The 27,295-nt window shown below is 52.6% G+C and overlaps 1 protein-coding gene across 1 annotated transcript; it reads left to right on the top strand.

Moving 5' to 3' along the window:
• Positions 1–6,130: 6,130 nt before the first annotated feature.
• ISM2 (isthmin 2) lies at positions 6,131–25,349 on the top strand. Its single transcript, XM_074824828.1, has 6 exons — positions 6,131–6,268; positions 21,086–21,346; positions 21,831–22,194; positions 23,052–23,192; positions 23,689–23,766; positions 24,287–25,349. The coding sequence occupies exons 1-6, from the start codon at positions 6,131–6,133 to the stop codon at positions 24,802–24,804; spliced, it is 1,500 nt and encodes a 499-aa protein (XP_074680929.1). The 3' UTR covers positions 24,805–25,349.
• Positions 25,350–27,295: the final 1,946 nt, after the last annotated feature.

The following is a 27,295-nucleotide window of genomic DNA, read 5'->3' as shown; positions in this document are numbered from 1 at the left end:
CTTTCTTGCCTCCATTCTGCCCAGGACTAGCTCTAACATTCCAGCAGATGACCTGATTTCTGACTTCAAGAAGCTTTACCTCAAAGAATTACTGCTTTTTTTTTCTTTCTGAATTGTAGTAGGGAACAAGGGGAAGTTAGTGCAGGAAGCCTTGACTCCAGCCTTGGTCCTGTTGATTTGATCATTGAATGGTTTAAGATCAGACAAAACCAACCAACTTGAAAGCATAGGCACGGGTCAGTAGGGAGCTGTTTTGAGCATTCCTGGATGTACAGCGTGCTTGTGTCTGCTGTGTGGTCAAGTCAGTTTGAAAACTGATGTATTAAGTTAGAAGTGGGTTATCGTAGATTCTACAAGTCTCGAGTCTTAATCTTGTGTCTGGGATTCACTTTTAGGGCAGCTTGTCTTTAGAAGGGATAAAAACATCTGGATAAATCTCAGTAATTCAGATAACTCCTTCATAACACTTCTGAAATTGTCAGTGTTTGAAAATTACTGGTCCCCATTGGGATTCCAGTTGCACTTGCTGAGGAAATAGCATTCATGCTAAACTTCTGCCATTTAGTATCTTTCTGCTATGTCACGCTGTCTGCATATGACTTTGAATTCTGGGTTGCAAAGACATTTCAGAAACCATTCAGGCATTTAGTAGCATTTGCAAGATGCTTGGTTACATTTCAGTCCTGCTGTATCCTTTTTGGGAAGCAACTTCCTCCTCCCCCCCTCCGCCCCGAGGCCTTTTATTCAAGGGAACCTGTTTTGCCAAAGTCTGGTACCTGTTGAAACTGCTTCTGAAAAAGAAGTTAGAAGTCCAAGATTTCATACTTTTAAGTCAGTAATTCACTGAGCATGAAAGGCAGGAAAATCTTGTCACATCTACTGAAAGACTCTGCTCCCACAGCCTAAGGAGCAGACCACTACTGGTTTGTACTAGTCAAACCTACTGCATGTGTGCTGTCACAGTGTGTAGGGTGGATTGCTGCTTTGATACCTATGTACTGACCAGATATATGTCTCCTTTTTGTCCAGGCAGTAGAAGTGAATGAAAGAACCAATCTTTAGAGATCACAAAGGGAGAAAAGCTGCTTAAGAAATAGACTACAGTCCCTGCCGACTTTTCTGAGACAGTCTAATTGAAAATGACTCCTGGTATTTCTTAAGAGATGTAAAATTCAAAAGAAAATGAAGGCTGCTTTAGAACAAAGGATTTTGCCCTGTGCTGTACCTTGGCTAAACTTACTCATAAATAGACAACACTTACCTTCCTAGTAGCTCTCTGAAGAGCTTAGCAAGCAAGATTTTTGCCTCTGTTGTGTGAAGAACCATTATAGTTTTCAAGGCTGATGGCCATATTCTTTTAAGAAAATTGAGAAGCTCCTATTACTGAGCATCAGTAAAGAGTGAGAGATCTGCTTCTTGTTAGAAACTGGCCTTCCCAAGTAGACCTTTGTCTTAAGGAGCCTGATTCATAATCTTTCTTTAGTTCTTTGGCAGAGAAGCCGCCCAAGGTTTTTTGTGTCAAAATATTCAGGGCTTGCTTTTTTTTAATGCAAGACACAAACTTTTGTATAGTATTTGTGTATATGGTATATTTAACTCTTTGTTTAGTTTCTGTATTTTTTCCCTTCTAAGTAGCATCCTTAAAGAGCTGTTCTGCTTCTTGGGTTACTGGTGTAGCATGCCTCTGCTTTAGGCAGACTCAGGAGTGAATTGACTGAACATCATACCGTGATGAAGTCATTCAGTGAAGGAATTGCATTACCCATCCTTCTCTTGCTCTTCCCTCTAAGAGTGCAGAACTGGTACCCACTGACAGAGCTGCACCTTCACACAGAGCAGGAATGGGAAGTGTGCCCGTGAAATCAGTGACCCAGCCCTGTGCTGCGTGGATGAAGGAGTGTACAACAGAGATGGAGAAAAGGGGCAGTCAGTCATCACTTTATTCTCAGCTGTACATGTGTACTTGAACAAGCATCCCTAAGACAGGAATGCAGCTTTCAGTGTCCAAAGGGACGCCCCTCTAAAACTTTTCCACACCAAGTAAATACTTCCTCTCCTTATGTGCAAATTCTAATTTCTTTTCCTCTGAAAAGTATTTGGCTTATAGCTGTTTGCTCATCCAGGAGCCATGTTATCCATTCAGGCAGCTCATAGGAAAGGTTGGAGGAAAGCTGTGAGCATGAGCTTTCCATTTCATTGAAGAGAACACCTTGCAGCACTGGATCTGGAACACTATGCATGAACTCTGTTGCTACATCACAGAGAAGGAAACTTGTAGAGATTTATGCCAATATACAATGTTCAATCAAAATGTATACAGTATATATTATTTTTAATCAGCCCGTGAAAGTCTCAAGCATGCTGGGATCTGTGTGGGTGGCACCTTCTGCACAGAGATCTGAGGTATCTGCGGTCTGGTCTGTTCTGACACTAGTGAAACATGGAGCTATCTGGGAGTGCCTGGGATGACCCCTCAGCAGGTGCATCGCTGGCTTCGGTGCTGGACCTGGTATCCAGGTGGCATTGGACCTCTGTTTGGGAAGAGCACCCGTCATTCAACCTGTGTAACTTGAACATGGTTTTAAAAGAAAGGAGAAGAAAAAACATCAACCCAACTCAGATGCCATTGTGATGTCTTGTAGTCCTGTAAAAATCCCCAGCCTTGCAGTTGTTCACCTATTCAAGGATTTGGATGTGAAGTTAGAGCACAACCATGAAGTGTTTGTGTGAAGTGTTGTGCTTTATCTTCCATTAAAGAGAGAAGTATTTGGTGCAGACATTGGAGCTGTTGTGTTTACATCCCCAGAAGGGGCTGGGTGAAGGAGATGACTGTGGTGTGTGTTGAAGGCCTTAAACTGTGACTATTGGTATGAAGAATTGAAATTAAAACTGACTTTGAAGAATGCAGTGGATTTTAACCCGTGAAAGAATACTCTGTGCTCTTAAGCAGTATGTACTGCTGTTTTCTTGGGAGGGAGGGAGAGGTTCAGCTCAATTTGTGTTTGACCCTGGCTAGCAGCTGTTTAAGAAGCAGAAGAGGTGTCTATATGAAGGCCAAAAATAGTGCAGCTGTCTGCCCTGATGTTCCTATGTAGCAAGCATGGGTAACTTGTCCCTGGGCTGCTGAAAGCAGGAGAATTACTGAGAGGGTCAGGGACTTCAGAAGCAGTGGCTGCTAGCAAATTAATTTCCTCAACAGTAGGTGAACAGGTCTCACCTGAATATGCCAGGGGTTGGTGCAGTTCCAGAAATACCCATGACAAAGTGAAACATGCACCAAACCGTTTGACGGCTGTAAAGCTTTTATTTTTTTCCAAATCTCATCTTGTTCAGACAGTATTTCTGCTACCCCCTAATGGTATATTAAGCTAAATGCATCTCCAGCCTTCCAATATTACTAATTTCAGACCAGTTTGAGAGAGATCAGAGGAACTTTGGAGCCTGAGGCTTTAGGCTAGCAGCCCCAAAGCCAATGGTGGCCCACATTTCCACAAGCCCTGGGCAGAATTACCAAGTCACAGCACTTTGTCTTAAATTGCACTGTATTCTTATGCCTCTGTGTTGCTATAATGTACATATATATCGAATTTTTTTGTAGATAAGACAATTTTAGATAAAATTTTTAAATGGGCTCCCCCCCAAATATTTTATGCCAGATGTCTAATTTTTTTTACACTTGGAATTAACATGAAGTTGTATGCTTTGTGGGCAGGGAAAAGATAAATGGATGGTACATTGGCTTTAAAAAGGTAACAATGCATGTTAAAAAAAAAAAAAAAAACACAAAACAAAAAACAAAACACCACACTGGAGAAAAAACTGCTTGGGAAAAAAATCCATTCAAATATATTCTATGTTCTGCATAATAAAGACTTTAAAAAAAATGCTATATTGTGATTTATTTTTTTTTTCTTAATGCTAATGAGGCTTTTCCCCTGTTAGGGAGACCAAACCCCCTTCCCCTGTACCACCCCACCCCAAAAAAAACCCCACCCAACACAAGTTTCATACCGGAATGGCAGGATAAAGCCACAACCTGTTTGAGTGCTCTGATAGATCAGTGTCCCCCTCTAGCCTTGGACTCCAGAGCCAGGAAGCCTTGGTCTGTCAGATGGATGCTTAGCTCTTACTGGTCTCGGGTCCATTGTACAGCAACAGCCGTGATGCCCAGGCTAGAGCAGCTGCTCCTGTTGTGGAGGGACAGGTCGGCAGAGGTTACTGCAGCACTCCTGCAGGTGCCCACCATAGCTCTGTGCTAGCTAAAGCTAGCTCTGCTCCCATGTTAGTCTGCTACTCTTGGGTGCTGGTAGAGTGTCAGGCTGCTGTTGGCTGTCCTGCTGCTAATGAGATGTTTGAAAGGGCTTCTTGATCCATCTCACGTGGGATTCTTGACCTCACATCTGTCTTGCAGTCTGTGCCTTGTTTTAAACATTTCCTTCCATTCATCTCAGCCCCAAGTTTGCACAAAGCAGATGTCGCTATTTGAAAAGAAGGTGCAGGTCCTGTTTTCAGCTGTGGGTGCACAAAGGGGCCCAGGTGAGGTGCAGGGTTGTGCTAAGGCTGCTGTAGAAACGTTTTTCCCTGCTCGGTGTCACTTTCTGGGGTGTCTGCCTGCACTGGCGCTTTTCCTGAGTGTGCTGCAAAACCTCTTTTCAGTGTCTTTCCCTAGTAATTCCTTCATCATCACTTCCCTAATAGTTTCCTTCACAGGCTCATGGATATCTCTGGAGATCCTGGAAAAGATGCTTTCTAGGTCTGAAGCAAACAGCCACACCGTCTTCCTAACGGGCTTTGGGGGCTACAAAAGATGCTGCCGGCACAGGGGAGAGCAGATCAAAGAGTAAAGGCTTGAGTGATGGAAACTTCCTCCCGCAGCTCGGGAACAGCCGGAGCTTTCACCACACGGAGCCCGGAGCCCCGTTTCTGCCTCCCAGGGGCTGGCTCCGGTGGGGGGTGGCCCCGGCGCTGCAGCCCGCGGCCCCCGCTCGGAGAAGGGGAGGGGGCCGCCTCCGCGCACGGAAGCTTGGCGGCGGGGCGGCAGGCTTTGAGCCCCCGGGGCGGCTGAGCCCCCGCTCCCCAGCCCCGGCCCGGCTCCCGCCCCTCCACCCGGGGCGCCTCCACCCTCCCCGCCTCATGCGGCCGGGCCGGGCCGGAGCCCCGCGCCGCCGCCGCCGCCGCCGCCGCCGCCGCCGCCGCCCCGCCTCGCCTCGCCGGGCGGGCGCTGCCCCGGCGCGGCTCCCCCGGGGGGCAGCGCCCGGTGCCGCAGGGCTTGTGTAAGGCCGGCGCCGCCGCTCGGGAGCGGAACAAAGAGCCTCGGGCCGGGCCGGGCCGGGCCGGGCCGTGCCCGCCGGCGGGGCACCGCCGCGTCTAAGGGGTCGCGGCCGCCCGGGCCATGCCGCGGCCGGGAGGGGAGGGGAGGGGAGGGGAGGGGAGGGGCGGCCGGCGGCGCCCCGGAGGGGGCCGCGCTCGGAGGGAGCGGAGTGGGGGGGGAGGTCCGGCGGCGGCGGCCCCCGAGCGGGGCAGGGGCGCGGCGGGGCCGTGCCCGGGGCCGGCTGCCGCGCCGCTCGCCCGGGAGGGGCTGGACCGCGCCTCATGCGAGAAGGAGCCTTTCGGCGGGGAGCGCTCGCCCGCCCGCCCTCCGGTGCCCGGCGTTGCCTGAAGAGCCGCGGCAGCACCGGGGAGTGCCTCGGCGGGGGGGAGGAGAAGAGGGGGAAAGAGATTGCCGAAAGGATTAGGAAGGGGGGTGGGGAGGCGAAGCCCTCTCCCCCCACCCCAGTCCCCCCCCCGCACACACTTGTGAAGCTTTTCAGAGTTACCCTTCAGCATCAGTGGCACCGGCGGGCGAGCCCGGGGGAGCAGCGACACCAAAACGTGCTCGGCAACTGCAAGAGAGATCAGAGGGAGCGGAGCGGCCGGGAGCGGCCCGGGCCGCCGGCCCCTGCCCCGGCCCCTGCCCGCACCCGCGGGGACTGCACTTCCCGTCTGCGATATTTTATGTATTATTCTTTTTTAAAATTTTCCCTGTTCCTCTTGCTTTCTCGAGGAAGGACGGGGTTTGTAGCGTTGCGGGCGGGCGTGCTGCCGGGCCGCCTGCCCTGGGCGGGCGAGGTGGGGCGAGAGGGAGGGAGAGATGCCTCTGATTAGAGGGAGAGTCGTGCTCATCCTCGGCTTCGTCTTTCTGGCAACTTTCCTGGCTGCGGTGAGAGGGCTGCCCGTGAGGAAACAGCCCAGCGACAGCCCGAAGGAGAGGAGCTCCAAGCTGACGGAGGTAAGGCAGCCTTTGGGAGGAGGATGGAGAGCTGGGAGGAGGGTGCTGGGGTGAGCCCTCAGCCTCCGCACCCTCTCCCGTGTCCGGGAAGGCTGAGGAGGGCAGCCGGCCAGCTGGGCAGTCGTCGGGGCTCCCTCGGAGGCGGTTGTGCATCCCCGAAGGGAGCAGCATCCAACACATGTCCCCGCGGCCAGGCCGCCCGGAGCGCCGCGTGGAAAAGCAGCAGCGGGGAGAAGCAGCGTTTCGTGCCCCCTCCTCTGGGCTGTTTCTTCACTCGCGGAGGGGCAGAGCCCTTTCCCGGCCTCCGGGATTTTCAGGTAGCCTCAGGGCTTTGCATCGGACTGAGGCTGCAGGAAAGGGGCCGGTTTAGGTGCTTTGAGATCGGGGCCGAGTGCCCTGACCCAGTGCCCGGGAAGATCCGTTGCCTCCAGGGGGCAAAATCCCTCGTAGGAGAGAGGAGTCCGGCCACAACCCGACCTGCAGTAAAATTAGCAAGGTTGGTGGCTTGCCAGGAACTCCAAAACTCCGCTACTGCAAAAATAAGACGTCACAGATTTAAGCCACCATCTCTCCTTCCCGCTGGGACGACCCTGGGGCAGATTCCAGAGTTGTCATGCTCCATTCGCATCCCGACAGCCTGCGCCCCGTCCAGCATCCCCCGGGCAGGCAGCCTGTGCTCCATCAGTGCCTCCCGGGCAGGCTGCCTGCGCCCATTAGTGTGTCCCCTGGGCAGGTGGCCTTGGGAGCCCCTACAGGCTGTGGGGGGCAGTCCCGGGGCTGCGCTTCTCGCTCCTCTGAGACCTGGATCCTGGCTAGCGCTGGCTTAAGAGCACACATCATGGAAAGGGAAACCAGCAGGCAGTGAGGCACTGGTCAGACTGGGAACCAAGTGGTGGGACCTGATGGGGATGACAGGAAGGCAACGGGGAAGAAACAAACTACCAGGAGGGCAGGGAGAAGGGTTTGATTAAGGAAGATAGACAACTGAATGGTTAAAGCAAGCAGTTTCCATCCTGAAACTGCTCTCTGAAGAAAAAGTGGTTCAGGCAGCAGAGCTGTGTTTAAAAAAAACACCGTTTTGAAGAACACTACTGCTAAAAGTGGCTGAAAGGAATAAGTGGGAAAAGTGGTGATAGGAGAAGGTTGAGCAGGACAGGGTAGGAGCAGCTCAGCCCTTGTTGGCGATACACAACAGTATGGGAAGCAGCAGGTTTGATCTGCAGTGGCAGTAGACTGACACAGGAGGTGCGGTGTGATGGGAATATACCTTACTGCTAGTTGTTGCCAAAACTCGGTGCTGATCTGTGGAGGAGTCATGCCAGCAGCTCCCATCAGATGCGCTAAACTCCATTCCAGCATGAAATCCAGGGAACAAGTGTGAAGAAGGAATCTGCTGCATGGAAAGCCTGACCAACGGGCAAGAGAGAGCACAGGCTGCGTCCAGCCAAGTACCACCAGTCAAGCCTGGTAATGGTTTTGACTGGAGCATGGAGCGAGCAGATGCAAACAGGACTGCTGGGGATGTTACATGTTGTAGCGCTGGTAATACCGTTTTGGTGCTGTACTTTGCTTGTGAAACTTCAAGCACAAATGTAGATGGCGGTTCACTCGCCAGACAAATGCCAGGCAGAGTGTGCTTGGGCTCCGGCTGCAGAGGGAGTAGGAATTTACGCTTGAAATCCAGGAGAGTACTGCAGCCCTGTGACAGGGGGCATAGGATAGGGACAAAGTGCATGTTAGCAAGCTGTGCAGGTCCCCACCACGGGACCCTGCAGCACAATCTCAGGCTCCTTTTTATCTGATGTCTAAAATCCATCGGGAAGCAAGGCAAGCTGCTGGCAGTCGCAGTTTGTGAATGGTTGTGAATGGGGAGCGTTGTGCGGCCAGCCAAAGCTCACATACGGCACTTACACAGCGCAGCCTCTGTCCCCTTTGCTTCTCACAGAAATGCAAACATACAAGAAGTTCACAGGCAAAGGTTTGAGGGTGGAGGTTAGGAGCAAGGAGGAAGATGAAGAATGGATTCCTCTGGGGGTCTGTTGGTGCTCCCATGCACACCCTGCATCCTTCGGGGTACTGGCTGCACAGTTCGCATGGCAGGGAGAAAGCGGTAGGTATTGGTTTGTGTCTTCTAGCTGCATTTTGGGAGGAAATCCTCTGTTTCTGGTGCATGCAGGGGAGAATTTGGAGTAGTCATGCCCGGCTGTTTGAACTAAAGCGGAGAGCACAAGCGCAGCAGTATGGTGGTTAAAAAAAAATCCAGAGTGATTTTGGGTCATACACACAGATGGTTCCTGTTGCAGTGCTGATAGGTCCTGTCTCTATGGCAGCAGGGCAGCCACAGCTGGAGTATTGGTTACACTATGGGTAATGCCCTACAGATGTGGGTAGAATGAAGGGGGCCGGGAGAAGAAAAATAGAAATGACAGAGCAGAATAGATAGACAATCAAAACCATTAAGCAATTACATAACTTGGACATATTTTAATTTAACATCCTTATTCAAAGCAAGCATTTTTCCTTGGGTTAGAATTGAATGGGAATTTTAATAATCTGTAGTGAGCCTCACAGTCGCATTTCTATACTAAAATAATTTAGAAAAATTAAAGCCATTAAGATGTTCAGTAAATTCTTGAGTTAGAAAGTTTTCTAATTGCAGGAAGGATGGAGGGAACACATGCTTCATCTTTGGGCGATAGCCTTATCAGTATGTCCCAAAGTCCTGTACCTCAGTCAGGATCCATTACTTATAGCCATTACCAAAGGAGCAAGCACTTGTGTTTAAGATTTTCTCAGATGTGACACTGTGCAGAAACTTTGCCTGAGTTACGCTGAGACCAGCATAAGCAACAGATGTAGTGAGAATATTTTCTGTTTCTTCAGTCTATTTGTCTGGAAGTTGAAAGGCAGAATACTTTCTTTCCAAACTGTGACTTAAATCTAACAAGAGAAGATACCTGCTCATTCGGAGGCTTTTTGCCAATGTTTGGGAAGGCAGGTGGGCTCCAAAGCAGCAGACAAGTGTACAACAGGGTTTTTTAGAAGCACTTTTGTAGGTTGGATGCATGACACTCTGACGTGGGCAGAAATGTGGCATGTTCAAGTGCTGACCCATACCAGCGGCTCTTCAGATTTGGGTAACTGAATACTTGGAAAAGCTTGTGTCCCTTGTGGAGACAAGGGACAGCTCATCACATTGCCTAATGCTTTGTTTATTTATGAAGTCAGGGGGTTTAAATGCAAAATATGTTTTAATAAACTCACTGGGTTTCAAAATATTGGCTTTAAGCATTGTTAATAGTTGTTTGGATTCTTTCAGACTGATACCGATCGGTTCCAGTGCTCTTCTAGTAAATAGAAAATAGCAAATGTTCTAACATGATAGAAATGTAAACGTTAGAAGTGATTAGATCTGTGTGAACCGAGACAACCGCTTCAATAACTGTGCATAGAAATAATAGTACCAGTGGTAACGGTGATGGGGGTATTGGTAGTGAGTGTCCCAGTGGTGGTGGGATGCAGCAGAGCAAGGCAGCAGTGTTTTATGGAGGGTCCAAGCCACTCAGCCCAGCTCCGGTGGACTTGGTGGATGCTCCTTCGCAGGAGGGAACCACTGAGAGAAGGGGCCAAGAGCAATGGCAGCAAGCTTCTCAAGGGACCCAGGAGTGTTACTGCGGGGCTAGGGCAGGGGCAGGGTGAGAATCCAGACTGGAGCTTGCTGTTGGAGTTCCCCTGGTCTGAGGCTGCGAGCAAAGCAAATCTGGTGTCTGTGGTAAGAGATAATGGAGGGCAACAAAAGAAATACCGAGCGTAGCATAAGGGCTGTAGTTGGCTGCAAATCAGTGGGTTTGTACAGCACCTGGTATGACTGGCTCCTGGCCCCTGAGAAATAGGGAAACTATTAACAACAGTATGTATTATCTACTGGTTACACCAGGCAGCAAGAGTAGTGATGGGAAACTATGTTTAAAACTGAAGGACTACACCAAGCTTGCTGATTAAAAATCATTGGTAGCAGTCTTGATTTAAATCAGCTTGTCCTGTGCACAGGGAGTCTGAGTGCGGAGGAGTGCTTGAGAATTAAGTGTATAGCAGTGACATGGTGCCTAGCTGGAGATACCAGCAAGTGGAGGGTAAAGGAGCTCCAAGACGATGTGGTGTGGCTATACTAGATAAAAAGCATTAAAGGGAAGTATCAGCTGGGCTTGAGTGGAGTTTGTCAGGAGACTGTAAGTCGGGGTAGCCCTGTCATTTGGGAGCCCTAACATAGCCTAGACACACTGCCTTTGGAGACCCCTGGGGTGATGGGCTGGCAGGGGCCTGCAGGTGGCTCCTACCTGCGCAGGCACCGAGGTCACAGGAGCCTCCCTCCTCCCGTGTGCCTCCCCCCAGCTCTTGGTCCCTCTTGACTCCCCCAGGGCTGTCTGGCCAAGAAGAGGATCTCACTTTCCCCGGAGCCATCTTGCCCTGCTGTGGATCTCCAGCTTGTGTTATCAACCATGTCTGCCCCCTGTGGGGGCACCTCGCCACACTGCCACCCCATCGGGAGGGCTCGGCTGGGGCACGAGTGCGTGGCGGGGTGGGTGCTGGCTGCTTACACAGCCAGGGCCTGCACAGCCAGGTCCCCGGGGCCACTGCAGGCTGTGGTCAGTAGCAGAGTCATTTTGCCTGCGGATGTGCTTTTTACCTTTTCATTTCTTCAGCAATTAAGCGTTCTTGTCCCTGGCTTTGTCCTTGGCGGAGGTCGGATTTGTGGGTACAAAATGTGCACTGAAGCATCCTTCCGCTCTGAAAGGGGCTCTTTGTGCGTAGGGAGGTACTTCACCCTTTGTAGCAAATTTCCTTTTGAGAAGTGCCAAATTATCTTAGTAAACACAGTTGAAAACCCTCCCGCCCTGGGGCTGAGGCAGGAGCAGAAACAAAGGGGAGCCGGGTGTAGGGAAGCTGCCCAACAAGGGGGCTTCTTCCCTTTTCACTGCACAAATAGGTCTGCTGCATTTCCATTGTTACCATCAAAGGGGTTCCTGTAAAAGGCACATGTAAGGGGAAGAGATTAGGCATAAATCGTTCCACAGGGCATTGCCCAGCCTCCCTCTAGGTTCCCAAAAGTGTCCGGCTCTTGCAGACCTCCTTAAAGACAGGCAGGCTGGAGGACTCACCTTGCCTCCAACCACGGTCTCTCCAAGCCCAGCAAGGTGACGGAGGGAGTGTGCTGGAGATTAATTTCTGCTTTGCTTCTGTCAGTGTTTTAGAAGTAGGGAATGCAAACCAAGGATCTTCTGTTTTCCACAGTATCAATAAATATCCTTCCAGTCAGAATAATCCCCAAAACAAGATGCCTGGACACTTCCCATAGGAAAGCCTGAGGACAGTGTGAGCTACAGTCACAACAGCAAGGTGACCCATGCCATCCAGCTCCTCCAAAGCAAATGTTGTCAGCCAGAGGCTCAGTTTTTGTATAAAATACCGGAGCTTGTAGTGAAGAAGCAGGAAAGAGATTGCAGCCATGTTTCGGTGTGAAAACATTCCTGTTTCAGACAGAAGCTTGCAAAAGTGCAAAGACTTTTTTTTTTTTTACTGTAAAAGTCAGCCTGCACGGTTTTGCTTCCAGGCAGTTCAGTTTCTGCATGTTCCCTGTGTGTAGGGACTCCTGGGTCTTGTCTGAGAAACTGTTATGAGATATACTTCATCTCAGTACTTATGAGATGAATACACCAAAAAGATGGTGATCTACCTGCCTCTGAGTCCCAGGTGCCTTTTGGCCTGAAGGACAGTAATGCCTTCTGGGCTGCAGTTTGGTTTAGTCTCCAGGGGAAGGATACAGCTTCAAAGGGAACAGAATGCAGTAAACCGCTGCCTTCTGCTGGCCCCCAGCACCACCGGACAGGCACGAGGTGAAGTCCTGGCTGCAGACATCCAGGAAGTGCCCATGCGTGCAGGGAAGAGGTGGTGAGACGTGGGTTTATCTTGGATTAGGAGCTGTTGGTTGGCCCAGTCTGCCAGGGCATTAGCTAGTGTGCAGGACTTGGGGTGTGAGGCAGGGCTGAGAACGTGTCCCCAGCCAAGGGAGCCTCCGTCATGAAGGGCACAGCAGGAGCCTGGCGCATGGCATGGGTACAGTGCCCTTCAGGTGAGCTGTCCTCCATCCCAGCCCAGCAGCCTGAGCCTGGGGGTGAGCAAGCCAGGCTTGGCTCTTTCCTGGCAGCTAAGCCCTGAGGCACTCGCTGGTGGAGGGGACAGTGTTTGCAGGATGGCTGAGAGGTGCTGCTGGAGGTGCCCCCCCAGTGTAGGATCAGCATCTCTTCACCTCCCCGGGATGTCCTCTCTTCCCCCCCACTTTGGCGTTCTGTCCTGCTGCCCTCCCCACCCTCCTCTTCACCCGCAGCAGCCAGGATGCCAGGGGAGGCCAGCTGTGCTGTGCCGTGCAGCACCCCCAGCAAGACAAGGTGTTGTACAGATGTCTTCACGTCCACTGTTCCTCCCCACCCCTTCCCCTCCAGCGACACTGTGGTTGTATTACATGGTTAAGCTGTCTGCTCCTTAAAAATCAAAGATCCCCCTTGGGGGAGCATCTGGTTCTTCTCTCCTGGAGAGCATCTCCCCTGGTGCTTCCAGTGGAGGAGGTGTGGGGCTGCCCAGAGGTGCTGTGGGCATCTCAGGGTCAGCTTGGCTTCCCCCCCATCCAGGATTACAGCTTGGCTATTGCACGTCTGTGCCCACCCTGGGGACTGGTTCTGGGGTTACAGCTGAGGTCCTGCTGGGAAGTGACCAGCCAAAAAGAAGTGGAAGGTCAATGGCAGCTAAGATGCTGGGGAACTGGGGCTCCCTGTTTTGATGTGCCCTAGCTTTCCTCTGTCTTTCGACTTGCCTCTGCAGCCCTGCAAGCCCCAGGCTCCCATCTGGTGGGGGAAAAAAAAGTAATTCTTTCTTGGTGAGGCACTTAGAAGTAGTAGGGACTGTCCTGGAAAAACTTATGAACAAGTGAGTTATGAACAACACAGACTGGAGCTGCAGAGGAAGGTTTCCCTACCCTGAGACCCTTTCTCCACCCCACGCTGACATGTGGGAGTCATTAAACCCTGCCACTGGGTTGGGCAGGGGAGCCAAGCTCGCCCCCGAGCTGGGGAGCTGCAGCCAAGCACCTGGGGCAGGGGCTGCTGGCTGAGTCACCCCTGCTTTGCCCCTTTGGGAAGCCAAGGTGCAGCATCCCTGCCTGGATCCCTTCCTGTGCAGGGCATGGAGATGCTCCGAGTTCAGCTCAGGTGCCCATTTTGGCTGTCGTTGAAGGGATCCCTGATGGATTTGCATCTGGTTGGTTGGCTGCCTGCATGGTGGGGGGCAGCCTGTGCACCCTGCATGGGACAAGGGGAGTGGGTGCCTCCTGCGCTCCTGCCTGACCCGTATTTCCGCACACTGCAACCTCTTCTAGCAGGCTGGGGGGGGTAGGGAAGGCTGACATTGATCTCATCCCTCCAGTTTCTGCACTTGCTTTGCTATATTTTGGGGTTTTTTTTTCCTTTTGCAGTTTTGCCTGGGCTGTGGCGGGGAAGGAAGCAGCAGCTGGAGCAATCAGAGAGTTACGGTGTGCAGGCTAACAAATGTGGATCATTAGCTGGAACAAGTTAATGGTTACTGAAGCACATGGGGTTTAGAGCTGGAACAAGTTAACAGCAACTGAGTCTGATGCATTAAGAGCTTATGCGTATTACAGTTCAACTATGTTAACAGAAAACATGTGCCCTAGCAGCAGCATTTGCCAGGGAGCACCAGAGGGTATGGATGTGTGTCTGTTCATCTCTCCAGGGGACCTCTCCATACCGTTCCTGCGGGGGCCCTGCTCCCGTACCCACTGCTGTGCTCTATATGAGCAGCTCCCAGCTGACCTGGCTGCAGCAGAGGTCTCAGGGGTACCCTCCTCCTCAGGTAAGGGTGCCTTGCCACTGGCTGGGCTCCTCGCAGCAGGCACCACCTGTCAAGGGTCAGCCTTTGGACCTGCGCACTTGGGCAGAGTCTCCAGTGTGAAGACAGCCCCGGCTGCTGTGCTGGGACATGTCGGTGGTGCTAACCAGATGCCCCAGCTTCTCCACTGGAAGGCCTGTGTGGTGCATCCGTGTGGGAGGCAGGGCAATCCCTCCTGGGGGGCAGGTAGGGAGGAGAAACTGAGCTGTGGTGGACCTCCCTGAGAGCCTTCTCCAAGTATGACATTGGAGACCTGCATCTATTCCTGGCCTTGTCACAGGCTACTTGAGAGACCTGGAGAAGGTCATTTTCTTTGTCTGCAAAATGGGGATTTTACAGTACTTGTTTCAGCATTAAAGGGAGAAGATATTTATTTATGGTAGAGAAGCACCTGTGTGTGACACTGAGAAGGGCAACAGCCAGGCATGGTGAGAGGTGAAAAGCCACCAGGCTCCTACTTGTCCTTCTTGTGTCACAAGTGACCTGGGGAATTGGCTGAGGATGCCACGGGCAAGTTACTCATCGGTGTGCCCACAGGAGAGCCAGCTGTGGTGAGAGGGGCCGGACTGTGTGGATGGGGACATGCGGTGTGGAGCACTGATGGCAGCCTGGACAGCTGCCCTGTTTTTGGTGTTGCACAAAGTCAACTGTGCCATGTCCTTGCTTCTCGCGGTGCTGCATGCTGCTGCTTCTCCATGCTGTGGTGTCTTCTGCTCCAAGGCTGGCTCTGCCTCAAGGGCATCCGAGTCACTGACCTTGGAAAGAGTTTTGAGATTACAGTTATCGCAATTGTGAGACATGAAAATAAACGAGACATGAAGAGCCTTTGATGCTGCCTCCTGCAGCTCCCTACTCAAGACAGTTGGGATGAAGCTAATTAAAAAAGAGAGTGGTTCCATATGATCTAAAGTATTTTGATAACTGTGTGAAAATTACACTCATGAGGGCATAATAATTATCTGCACAGCCCACAGTTTGTTGCTGGCTCCTGCTGGTCTGTCTTAAACAGGATCTGCCCACGTAAGCGCGATAACTGAGCGTGTTCTCTGTTCCACAGTCATTTACAGAGCTTTCCCAAAAACTAAAGGGAGATGCCTGTGTCTTTATTTTTAAAAAATCAAAACCAGCACTCACGTATGAGTTGATCCTGAGGTGGACCAGTGAGTAGAGCAGTTGGGAGATCATGGTCCTGCTCTTGACTTGTGCCACAGCCCCTTTGTGGGCAGGAGTGTAACCCAGGGCAGAAGATGAGGGAGGCAGCTGGAGGCATCCACTGCCTTAACTTACCTCCAGCAGATCTTCCAGAGCTCACCTGTCAAAACCCTGAGTGGTGGCTCCTGCTAAACCACCTGCCTATAAGTCTAAAGGTGTTATGTCTGATCGTTGGGATTGTGGCTTGGAAGGTCTTAAAGACAGTAACAGGGACTGGGTGGCATCTTTGCCTTCCCCATTTTCCTGTAGGTACCCACCCAGCTCTTGACACCTCTGGAAGCGTGGTGTGCTTTGGCACAGTTCTGGGAAATCCGTTAAGCGGGTGATGAGCTGGTGGGTAGCAGAGGTCACTTGCCTGATGTGCGTCCAGTGGATTTTCCATCTGAAAGACTGTGCCAGTAGATGGATTATGTGCCAGTGGATGGGTTATTAGCCAGGAGGATCAAACTACAGCCCTTGGGGGGCTAAGGCGGTCTCAGCCAACTGGGCTAAAAAAGCCCTTTCTTTGATCATGTCTGTGGTGGGGTCATCAAGGAGAGAGCATGCCTGGCACTATGGGAGGGAGGCAGAGTGACCCGCTGCATTTGTTCCTGTTGATTATCCTGCTGTTCAACCCTCCTTTATGTTAAAGAGACTTAACAGTGTTACTTGTTAGCACTGGAGGAACCTCCCCTTTCTCCCACTCGCACCAGCAAAAACTGCCCTGAACCTTTCTGCAAACTACAGCCCCAGGGCTGCCCCAAGACAGGCTGGGCTTCCTTCTGAAGCAATCAACCAGCGTCCCTCTGCTTCTATAGCTTTATAATAAATCCCTGCTCTGGAGTTGCTCCTGCCCGGTTTCAGTCCAAAGATAAATTGTTTTGGAAAGCTTTCTCCAGATCTTTGCAGCTCGTTTAGGTGAATATGGAGGGAACAGTTTTATGGTAAAAAAAAAAAAAAGAAAAGTAAGAGAAAGTTCTGATTTCTATTTTGTACTTGGCTAATTCATGAGTGGGCAAGTGTGCAACAAACTGCAGAGCAGATTTTAAAATAACGTTGGAGAGAGCTTGGGGGAAAGAGTAGGAAGATGCTTGTGTAGACTCACCTCTATTCAGGAAAAGATCAGTAGTTTTTCTGGTGGGTTCTCGTTTCAGTACAGCATGGTAAAACTGCTCAAAGGAAACCTAACACAAGCAATAATGATTAAGCAACAAAAAACACCGTTTGTTATAAAGACAGCCCAGTGCAATACTAGTCTTTAGCAAATAGATCATTTTCATCACTGCAGTGTTAACAAGCCCAAAGCACAGCCTGGATGTTGCCTCTGATCTGACTCCCATGTGCACAGGTTTCTTTGGTTCAAGCTGAACGTTTATACACTCACTAACTGGCTTGGGATAGGTGTGGGTGGAAGCTGCATCTTCTGAGCTCATCCTATGCCAGGGACTCCCTTGCTTTGCTCTGTTGATGCATGGGCTGATGCACAGACTCCAGCAGTGCTTTGCTCCCTGGGGAGTTCTCTCAAGTGTACCTGGCTTGGTTTAGCCCTGTGACGAAGAGCAGCTCTGCTCAGCGATGTCCTTAGTTAGAAAGAGTGCTGCCAGTGGGTTCACTGGTAACTTGCAGCGCCTACAGCAATGCTGAGGAATGCACTGGAGGGACAAGTACCTGTGGTTGTGGTGGCAGCATAGTGGTGTCCCTGGTTGCCAAAGGGCAGCACAGCACAGGGACTAGTCTGTTGATGTTTTCATGTTTTAAACTGCTATAGGATCTGAGATGTCATGTCTCTAATCATTTTTATGGGAGAGCTGCAGCATGTGAATGTCAGTCATTTGCTTTCTTAACCCAGGTTAATTTGGAGTCTTAGAGAAGTTTATAGCAAAATTGCAGATTTTAAGACCAGAAGAAATCATTAGATCCTTGAATTTCTTCCCTAGTACAGATGTGGTACATATGTGTTGAGCCCAGCGACATGGGTTTGACTGTCTCCACAAGAGATATTGTCACTTTCCTTGTTAGTTTGTTCCTGTAGTTAATCACCTACGGTGTTAAAAGCATGATCCTTATTCCTCAGTTGAATTTGTCTGGCTTTGATTCAGACACATTGGTTCCTATTATGTGTTTCTGTTCTGGCTTAGAGAGTTTCTGCTGCCTGATGGATTACTGATTTAAAGAACTGGGAAATCAAGTCATTGCTTTCTCTTTTTAATGTGACAAACAAATTGAATTGTACAGGTCTTCCATTGGAAAAGTCTCCATCCCTTGAAATGGTTATGCAGCTGCTATCTTCGCCATCTTCAGATTTCTGAGCAATTTTAATAGAATCATATGGACTAGAAATGGGAAAATATCAGCCTTTAGTCTCTAGAGAAATGATGTGTGACCTTTCCCCATACCTTTTCCATACATTCTGTTGCCCATGTTATGTACAAAGTAGGCACGACACTGGGGTGAATCGCTGACAGGTTCCTTCCCCTTCCTAAAATCTCTGCTGAGCTTGTGCCCCAAGGTGTGGGGTCAGTCCTACATGCCTGGACTATGTGGGAAGGGCTCCTGGGCTGGTAGGGAGGCAGGTGTGATCCTGCTTACAGCCTTCACTCTAAACAGGGTCTTCATGAACAGAAAGTGCATGCTCTTTCCTGAAGTGCTGTCCCAGAGTTTCTCTCAGGTTCCTGCCCTGGAAAGCCTTATTCCCAGCCAGGCAGGATGTCCCAGGTGTATGCAGGAGAAGCTGCAGCAATTCTCTCTTCAGCTTTTTCCTTTTCTTGGTGCTGGCTGGTCACAGGAGAAGGGTGGAGCTTGGCTGCGAGATACTGATGGCTTCCTGGCACTGCGCTCTCTGCCTCTGTGGTTTGGTGGACGTGTCCTTCCCTGGTGGCAGAAGGAGAAGGGAGCTGCTGACAACCAGCTCTGCAATGGTTTGCAGCCTTTTTGCTGCACTCCATGGAGAGTGGGGGAGTAGAGTTTTCACTATGGACAGGCCAGCTCTTCTCTTCCCTTAGCTGATGTACTGCAGTGGCTTATCTCCGGGCTTGATGGCTTTATCCAGCTGTTCGCTGGGCAGGGCAGAGGAAAGAGTGGGTGTCACACGGCAGGACTGCGACCCTCAAGGGCAGTTGCCTGCGTGGCTGGCAGGAGCCCCTTGGTGACATGGAAAAGACACATCTGCCCGTCAGGATCACAATGCCATGGATGGTCTGATCCAGAGGGAGCACTGGGCCTCATAGGACCTTGCTAAAATCCATGGCTTGATCATCTAGGGCAGGGCACTGAGCAGGGCCTTGCTCAGGAGGGACATCTTCTGATGCAGGGACAAATTTTAACCCAACAAAGCTTCAGAGTGATGCAGACATTAGCAGGAGAGAAGGGCTGGGTGGTACGGTGCAGTGACTGTCACTGAAGGATTCTGGGCCATACAGGGTGGACACCCCAGGGTCTTTGCACCTCCAGAGGATTTGGGAGCCAAGGGAGTTCTGTTCGCCCTGCAGTACTCTTGCAGCCAATTCCCCTGGGGCAGTTTTATATTTTCCCTGTGGGAATAGTACTCTGAATTTCTTGAGCTTGTTTGGGCGTAAAATCTGAATTAGGCACTGAGTATAAGTTTGGAGACTTCGAGTTTGTTCCTGGCTCGCTTGCTCTTATGTCCTTGGGTGAGCTTGTTGCTAGAAAAGACCTTGCTTTCCAAGTGTATTAAATTTGTCTTGTCTGTGAAATAAGCTTACTCAGCCCTGATAAGCTCATTGCAAATTAGGCAGGAGCGCCAGCCTCGCAGGGCTGTTGGCAGCCCCTTGTGCAGGGGTTGCGTTGGGCACACGCAGCTGGCAGCAAACCCAACATCGGCAGGTGGTGTCGTGCAGCCAGCACCAGGACTTGGCCAGGTTGCCTGCTTAGTCCCCCTTGCTGTTTCTGCTCTGCCTGGGCTCCTCCATGCTCCCTGCCAGAGAGTCCCGGGGCACAGGAGGAGACCTGGCAAGGGGCTGAAGCACTGAGAGACAGGCAGAGGCAGAGCCTTCCCATGGATGCTTCTCAGAACCGTTGTGGTTTTGGACAGCGGCAGAGGGAGCTGGGAGGGGAAGTTGCAGGCAGAAGACTCTGTGCCCACGTTTGCTGCCAGCAGTGCCACAGGAGCCCTCCTGGCCAGGGTGAGCCCCAGACACTCTTGCCGGGCAGCACAAACTCCCTCCTCCCCACAGCCCTCTCTCCTCTAAGCCCATCTGGTGAAGTCTGTCACTGGCCCTACCCCGTGTCCAGCCTGCTCTGGGCAGCAGCCAAGGGACCAGCAGCGTCCCTGCTGCTCTTTTCCCTCCCCCGGGGATGGGGGGGTCACGGGCTTTGATGTGCGGGCACAGGGCTGGGGACAGGCTGTGTGCGCTCATGAGAGCCTGGCCAGGCTCCAGCTGCCTTTGAAGTGCTCCAGTGATCAGGATGAAAGGGAGGGGAGTCCTACCCCAAACCATCTGGCTCTAATTGCAGGTAGAAATGCCTCTCTGCGTCCCCCTGTGGGGAGGGGTCACGCTGCTCTCTTCATTAATCCCGCAGCTCTCTGGGCTGGCGCAAAGTGCTAGAGCTTGGGAACAAAAGGGGGTTTCAGCTGGGCAGCCAGAAATAGGCAGCCGCTGGTGGAGATGCTGGGGGTTCGGGCACCTCCGCTCCCAGCCTCGAGCTGCGGGGCCCCACAGACCTTCCTGGGGACAACCCGTGCTGCGGGGAGGGCTTTGCCAGTTGTTCCCATCTCCGGTTTCTCGGGCGCACTGGAGCCTCCTGGCCCTTTGACTCACGCTTTTTTATGCCAGCGCGCGCCAAACGCGGGAACAAGGAACGTGGGAACTCAGCGCGAGCCCGGCCATTTGGCAGGGTTTGCTGGCCACCTCCCCATGCCCCCAGCCAGCCGGTGCTGCTGCCCTGACGAGGCTCCCTGCCTGCTCCCCCTGCACCTCCTGGGCAGGGCTGGCTGTGAAGCGCCATATGCCACCACAGGGGCAGCAACGGTTAGAGCCATTGGCAGCACTGGCAAGTAAGTTTTGTTGTCCTGTTCGGCTGGGCATCTCCCCTTACCTAGGGAGATAAAGGTAGCTGGGTTACATCTACCAGCAGTTTCTTTCCCTCCTTGTGGTAGTCTTTGGACAGCATCTGAAATCTCAATTAAACCTGTTGCTTGAAGTCATCTGCCCTAATATTGACACCACAGAACAATTTATTTAGGTGAGGTTTTACCCCTTGTCATGAAACCTTTTTATAAATTTTTTTCTAAATATATAAAATTATTAAACGTGAGCTCTGGTAACTCCGTGACCAGAAGCAGCCTTTGCCATTACCCATCTCCAGGGACCAAATGATGGTGAAAAAGGGAGAGTGAGAAGCGGAAAGCCAGGTGAGATGAGTGACGGGATGGCAGAGGGGTGCAGAGAGGATGGTCGCAGGGATGGGAAGCACCAACCTGAGTAGACCTGTAGGTTGTCAGGTGCCGTGGAGCCGAGCCCTGGCACAGCACAGGCCACTGGATATTAACTTGATTAATTAACATGTTAATTGCTGCCCTGATGCTGCAGTAAGGTGGGATGGAGGAACCGTTTGGTGCAGGAGACCAGACCCACCTTTGCTGGGCAGCAGTTTGTTCCCTGAGCAGCCACCCTCAGGAGATGTTCTCACTGCTTCTTCCCTCTCCAGGTCTCTGCCTCGTCTGACCCCCGTTCAGCAGGGGACGAGGAGCTGCTGCCATCGGGCAAGGCACGGGGGCTGAGGCGGAGCGGGCAGGCTGGCCTGCGGCGGCACAGGCGCCGTGGGATGGCTCAGCAGGCTGTCAGAAGCCCAGCAGTGCCCCAGCCTAGTGGCACTGGCGAGGAAGAGAGCCTGCCCTTCATGCTGGACCTGCAGAGCTTGCCAGGGCTGGCCAACGTAGACCTGAGTGCCCAAAACCCCAACATCCAGGTAGGGAGCAGGTCTGGGTGGGCCACAGGGGAATGCAGGTGAGCACCACATGTGCTCCCCAGCCTTATTTGGTCCCCTAAGAGGAAAGATCTCATGAGCGGGGTCCATGTGGCCGCTGCCATCTGTCTTCTTGGTAATGACCAGATGCAAATAGCTGGCACGGACAAGCTCCTTGCCAGAGGAATTTGCTCATGGCCTTTTTCCTGCCCCCCCCCAGCCCCTCCCTGTAGAACAGGAGCAAAGATAGGAGTTATGGGGGTGACCTCTCAATTTCTGAGGGCGGTGTTGGTTCCTGTGGGTGACCACCAGCCCCCCTGCACCTCCCACTCTGCCCCTGCTCCATCCCTCCAGATGAGGCGAGACCTCTTGCCCTCATCACGTGGTCCTGTAGCCCAAAGCATATCTGGCCTCTTGGGCTGGGCGCCAGTGCATGGTCCCAGGACTGTGTCCCAGCTCACTGCCCTGCCTCATATCTGGCCTCCAGGTGACCATCGAAGTGGTGGATGATCCTCAGGCTGAGATGGAGATGGACTTGTTGAAGGAGACAAGCAATGACTGGTCCCTGGCATCCTCTGAGTGGTTGTCCCACAAGGACCTCTTCTGGCCCCTCTTCTGGGAATACACTGACCCTGCTGAGGACGAGGAGGAGGAGGAGGAGGAGGAGGAGGAGGAGGAAGAAGAAGAGGATGACAACCTGGATGTAGGGGACAGGGAGGAGGAAGAGGAGGAGGAAGATTACACAGCAGAGTATGAGGAGGAGGAGTCCATGCTCAGTGGAGTGGGAGGTGACTGGGACCAGCAGTGGCCTGGGCAGAAGAACTGGATCTTTAAGGAAAAATATAATTACGGTGAGTCTTGGACAAACACAGCTGCCCTGCAGACCAGCACTGCCCTCCCCTGCCCTGTCTGACCTGCAGCCCTGTCTTGCTGCAGGGGAAGCAGCTCTGCACCAGGGATCACAGCATGCTGGTGCTCAGCTCCTACTTAAAAAATAAGCAAGCATGCCAAGGAGGAAGGCTGGCACCCAGCTGGGGCTGCCAGCAGTCAGACACGCCAGCGTCTCAGCGGGAATTGCCCTTGCATGTAATCAGACTGGAGCATGGACTCTAGCAAAGGCATGCTCAGATGAGAAATACAGTGTAAATGTTTAATGGCAAGTGCTGCTGCCATCTACTCGGGTCCCTGCAGTGACACCAGTGCCAGAAGCCTTTGCCACAGACCTGGGCACCTCCCAGGAGAGGAGCTGCAGAGGGCTAGATGGCAAGTGCCGATGGGCAGACAGGCCAGGGCACCACGCACCACAACAGTTCCCTCCTGCAGCTTCCCGACCACGAGCCCAAAACAAGTCAACCTTTGCTAACACATGATGCTTCAGCATCATGGCCACTGCATTGGGCAGGTTCAGTGAGGATGGGGATGGGCAGCGATGCCTGTCTGGGTCAGTACAACCATGAGCAAAGCTGTGGGAATGAGAGCCTTTGCTCGGGGGCTGCTTCCCTAGGGTTGCCAGCGAGGACAGGGTTGGCCCTTGGCATCATGTGACTGGGCACCTCAGTGTGCCCTGTGAAGCTCTGGCCCTGTGTCCCTGTGAAGGGCATCCCAGGGACAGGGCAGAGTTGAGGGAGGTTTTGGGTGGCTGCTGGCTCCACTCCTGCTGAGGCTTTGCTGAAGTCCACCGCTCTCTGCCTCTCCCTGCTGTGCACAGACTATGAAGATGAGGAGGAGTGGAGCCCATGGTCCCCTTGCAGCATCACCTGTGGCAGTGGCAACCAGAAGAGGACCCGGTCCTGTGGCTACGCCTGCACAGCAACAGAGTCAAGGACCTGTGACCTGCCACGCTGCCCTGGTGAGCCCTCGGCCATATCAGTGCTTGGGCACTGTCTGACCCTGATGTGGGCTGGTCCCCCACCACTGCGGGCTGGGCATTGCTCATGCTGCAAGAACTAGTTATGTTTAACGTGATCTGCACTAATGACTGGGGGGGTTTGTTTCCACAAAAAAGCTCTGATGGTGCTTCATAGCTCCCCAGGCAGTTACATGGGGCCCAAGGGTGGTAGAGCTGGTGTCCAGCTCGGTGTGCAACTCCTTGCACCTCTCTCACACTGGGAGCTTGAGATCCTCTCCTGAGGCATACTGAGAGCTGGCTCCATCCACTGGGATTTGCATAACCCTGCATGTCTTGCTGCTGGCCTGCCCTTCCAGGCACAGGCCTGTGTCGCCAAAGCTTTGGTGGGAGAAGGGGTGGAAGATGGATGGTGTCTGGTGTCCTTATGGAGGGAAAAAACCCACCACTCCTCCTGGTGTTCAACCTGGCTCTTTTTTTTTTTTTTTTCCCTTTCAAGGAGCAGAGGGGGAAATGGTCTTCCCCACAGACGAGACACCTTTCAAAAATGACAACACCACAGAGCTGTTCAACTCAGGTCAGCCTCTGCCTCTGCCTTGCACTGGGGTCTTCAGAGCCAGCCCCCACGGGGGGTGTAGCTGGCTGGTGGGGAGAGCTCTGCCAAGGGCTCCCACATCTGATGTCCAGACCTAAGTCACCCAAACCACTGCCATGTGCAGGCTTCAGCACTCATGCTGGGAAACCCAGTTCCTCCCAGCCCTGGTACAACATGGTCCTGCTTTACGGTGCAGTGGCTGAGGCCAGCCCGCCACATGGCCTCTCCCATGCGGGGATGCTGCCATCCCGGCTGATGTAGCAATGGGTGCCCCGGGCAGAGCCCCTGCAAGCAGCAGCTCTGCCCCAGCATGAAACCCCTTCCCTCTGTCACTGCCTCGGGATAGAGCCTTGGCTCCAGCTCATCCCAGGAGCCTGGCTGCTCCTGCCTGGCAGTTGTAGGCTCCACTGCTGGTGCTGGCAAGGCCATGGGCACATGGCAGCTGGGTAAAGTGGGGTCTGGACTGTGCGTGCCCTCACCCTTTCGGTGCCCTCCCCCGCAGAGGTGGACAGCTGTGAGAAGTGGCTGAACTGCAAGAGCGACTTCCTCACCAAGTACCTGAGCAAGGTGCTGACGGACCTGCCCAGCTGTCCCTGCTCCTACCCACTGGAGGCCGTCTACAGTGCCGTCAACCTGCGGGATGACCAGCAGGGCAAGAGCTTCCGATGGCGGGATGCCAGTGGCCCCAAAGAGCGCCTGGACATCTACAAGCCAACAGCGCGCTTCTGCCTGCGCTCCATGCTCTCCCTCGACAGCACCACCCTGGCTGCCCAGCACTGCTGCTATGATGAGCACACTCGCCTCATTACCCGCGGCAAGGGGGCTGGTGTCCCCAACCTCATCAGCACAGAGTTCTCCCCGGAGCTGCACTACAAGGTGGACATGCTGCCCTGGATCCTCTGCAAGGGCGACTGGAGCCGCTACCACGCTGTCCGGCCTCCCAACAATGGGCGACGGTGTGCTGACAACCCCGCTGAAGAGGAGTACCTCTCTCAGCTGCAGGAGGCCAAGGAGTACTAGCCTCAGCCACGCTCAGAGGAGACATGGCCACTGCCAGCTTCCACCCTGGCCCAGCCTGGCAAAGCCCCAGCCCTGCTCATGGGCTCCTCGCTGGTGCCAGGCAGAGTGGAGAGATGCACCATCCATCTCGTCCCCTCAGAGGGGTACCTCGGCCCCCCTCAGATTTCTGAGGGCGCTAGAGGTTATCGCAGTGCGATCCCTACTGTGCCACCCGGGGTGGTCCCGCACCCCAGGGTGCCTGGGCTGGTGCGCGGGGAGCCGCAGGGCATGGGAGGTGTAAAGGGAATGGGGGCCTGCTCCCGTGTGCTTTTATTCTCTATGATCTTTCAATGCAGCCTGAAAGCTGAGCGTGTGCAGGGTGAAATGGCCTCAGCTCCTGCTGTCTTCACACCACATCTGAGGAGCTGGCCTGCTGCAGGCAGAGGTGCCTGCTCTTGCCTGTACACCTGCCCTGGCACACACTGGTCTACTTCTGAAATGGGGGGTGGAACCTCCTAGGGAGGGACAGGGCTGTCCCAGCCATGGGTACAGAGCAGGGCCTCTTCTCTCCTCGGGTTTTTGCATGCACGGTTGGGAAGGAGCAGGGAGAGGCTAAGCAGGGTTTCATGGGTCTGGGGGGTGGGGGGACAGGAGGAGACTGGCTGCCTGGGTTCCCTTGGCAAGAGTGTGTTGCCACCACGGTTTTTGCTGTGAAAGGCAATACTGGGTGCTAAATCCAGACATGGGTGGACCTCAGAGGAGGTCAGCACAGGGGGACACCACTTGTGTGCATTTCAGCCTCTCTGCCTCAGTGCTTGGAGGAGCAGGGTGGCAGCACCCATGCAAGTTCCCACCACCAGCCTGCCTCCACACCTCAACTCCCCAGCAGCCCCACAGTGGGTTTCAGTGCTTGGGAGCACCTGTGACACGGCCCGGCAGAAAGTCCTGCATTTTCCACCCACAGCCCTGCCAGGGGCAGGAGGCAGCTCAGCTACCACTCATGCGATTGCTGGAGAGGAGCAAAAGGCACCAAGCCAAGTTTTCATGGGGATAGGAACAAGTCAGGTGCTGCTGGGAGCCCCCAGCGTTGCCCCTCTCTGGTCTACTGCTGGCCTCGGGCCCTGCTCCGTGCTGTGTCTGCCCAGGTCCCCAGCAAGAGGCAGCCCAGATGAAGCAAGTTATGGGTGTACCCTGTGCCCTCAGGCTTGCTGCCTGGCCAGGCGAGCAAGTGTGGCTCCAAAGGAGGAAGACACACGTGCTAATAATATCAATACCTGGTGTCTGCAGATCATGATGCTCTCCGTTGGAGCTTTGGTCTTGCCTGGGTTTTATTCAGCTGGCTACTCCAATGTTTTTCTGCAGGATGCTGTTGGACAAAAAAACATCTGTCTGAGTGCAGAGGTCCTTGGTTGACTGTCCTGTGCTAGGTCTGTCCTTCTTGCCGGAGCTTTCTCCAGGGCCAGTGAATGTCTACAGTCTGATAGGTCTTTGGAGAGTCTTTCTGGCAGTGTCTTATATATGTTGAGTGTACGTTGATCCTTTTGCCTTGGTTACTGATAGAATATTGCTTTCTTGGTCATCAGCACCTAAGACTTCATTGCTGGTAAAACAAAATTATTAATGAAGTTATCACTGAATTATTCTTATTTAACTATTTCCCTAACCCAAATGGTCATTTGCTCACTAGTTTCTGGTAAAGAGGTAGGTCATTAATAGGTGGTCAATAGGGGGTGGCAGTGATCTGGTGGCTTGGTTCTGGGAGCCTGGGATGTGTGTGGGGAGGCTCAGCAACAGACATGGAGGCGTTTGTATGGGAAGCAGACAAATCGAGTGGCTGAGGGCATGGAAGGATGAGCTTGTTACCGTCTGTGATTTGGTAAAGCATCTTCATATTTTCTCTCCCATATCATATGTCATCATTAACATCAGCAGACTCTCAAAGGAGCTTATTTACCATCAGTGCACAGACTTCTTTAAAACAACCTCCTGTTAAATGTGCCTAGTGTCCAGTATTGGACTCGTGCATGGAAACAGGAGCTTTGCAAACACCCTTTCTTGAAGGAGACTTCCAATAGCTCAGCCAATTTGTTTGTTAGGCTGACTGCTCTCTGAGGAAGTGCTCTTATAATAAGGACTGTTACCCAGGATTCGCACTCTCCTCTTCTTTATATGGGGTATGTCAACCAGTCTAACCCCAAAAAAGAAACTATTAATTGCTGTAATAAATGAAGTTCCTATCCAAGGGCATGTAGAAAAATTCCTTGCATTGAGCCCCCCCGCTAAAAGCTGTTTGACAGCTGAGTGGCTGTTCTGTCTCGCTGCCTCTATGGTTTGGATGATACAGGCATGAACTGGAGCATGAGAAACAAGAAGCAGTGTTGTTCCTCACACAAGCACCTTACACACTGGGAGAAGGAGATACTAAGCAAGTGTTTATTTTTACAGCCCATCAAAGATTCTGTCCAGCCCACTGCTATTTAAGTGATGAATCTCTAAGCTTCCACTCACGTTT

The sequence above is a fragment of the Strix aluco genome, chromosome 4 (genome assembly GCF_031877795.1).
Source record: "Strix aluco isolate bStrAlu1 chromosome 4, bStrAlu1.hap1, whole genome shotgun sequence".
Lineage (NCBI taxonomy): Eukaryota > Metazoa > Chordata > Aves > Strigiformes > Strigidae > Strix > Strix aluco.
The sequence above is the reverse complement of the archived record's forward strand: the minus strand, read 5'-3'. Positions and strand labels throughout refer to the sequence as shown.

Excerpts from the sequence above, each read along its gene's own strand:
- ISM2 (XM_074824828.1), top strand. The coding sequence starts at position 6,131 with ATGCCTCTGATTAGAGGGAGAGTCGTGCTCATCCTCGGCTTCGTCTTT. Across the intron at positions 21,347-21,830 it reads CCCAAAACCCCAACATCCAG|GTGACCATCGAAGTGGTGGA; the intron begins GTAGGGAGCAGG and ends TCTGGCCTCCAG. Across the intron at positions 23,767-24,286 it reads CACAGAGCTGTTCAACTCAG|AGGTGGACAGCTGTGAGAAG; the intron begins GTCAGCCTCTGC and ends CCTCCCCCGCAG.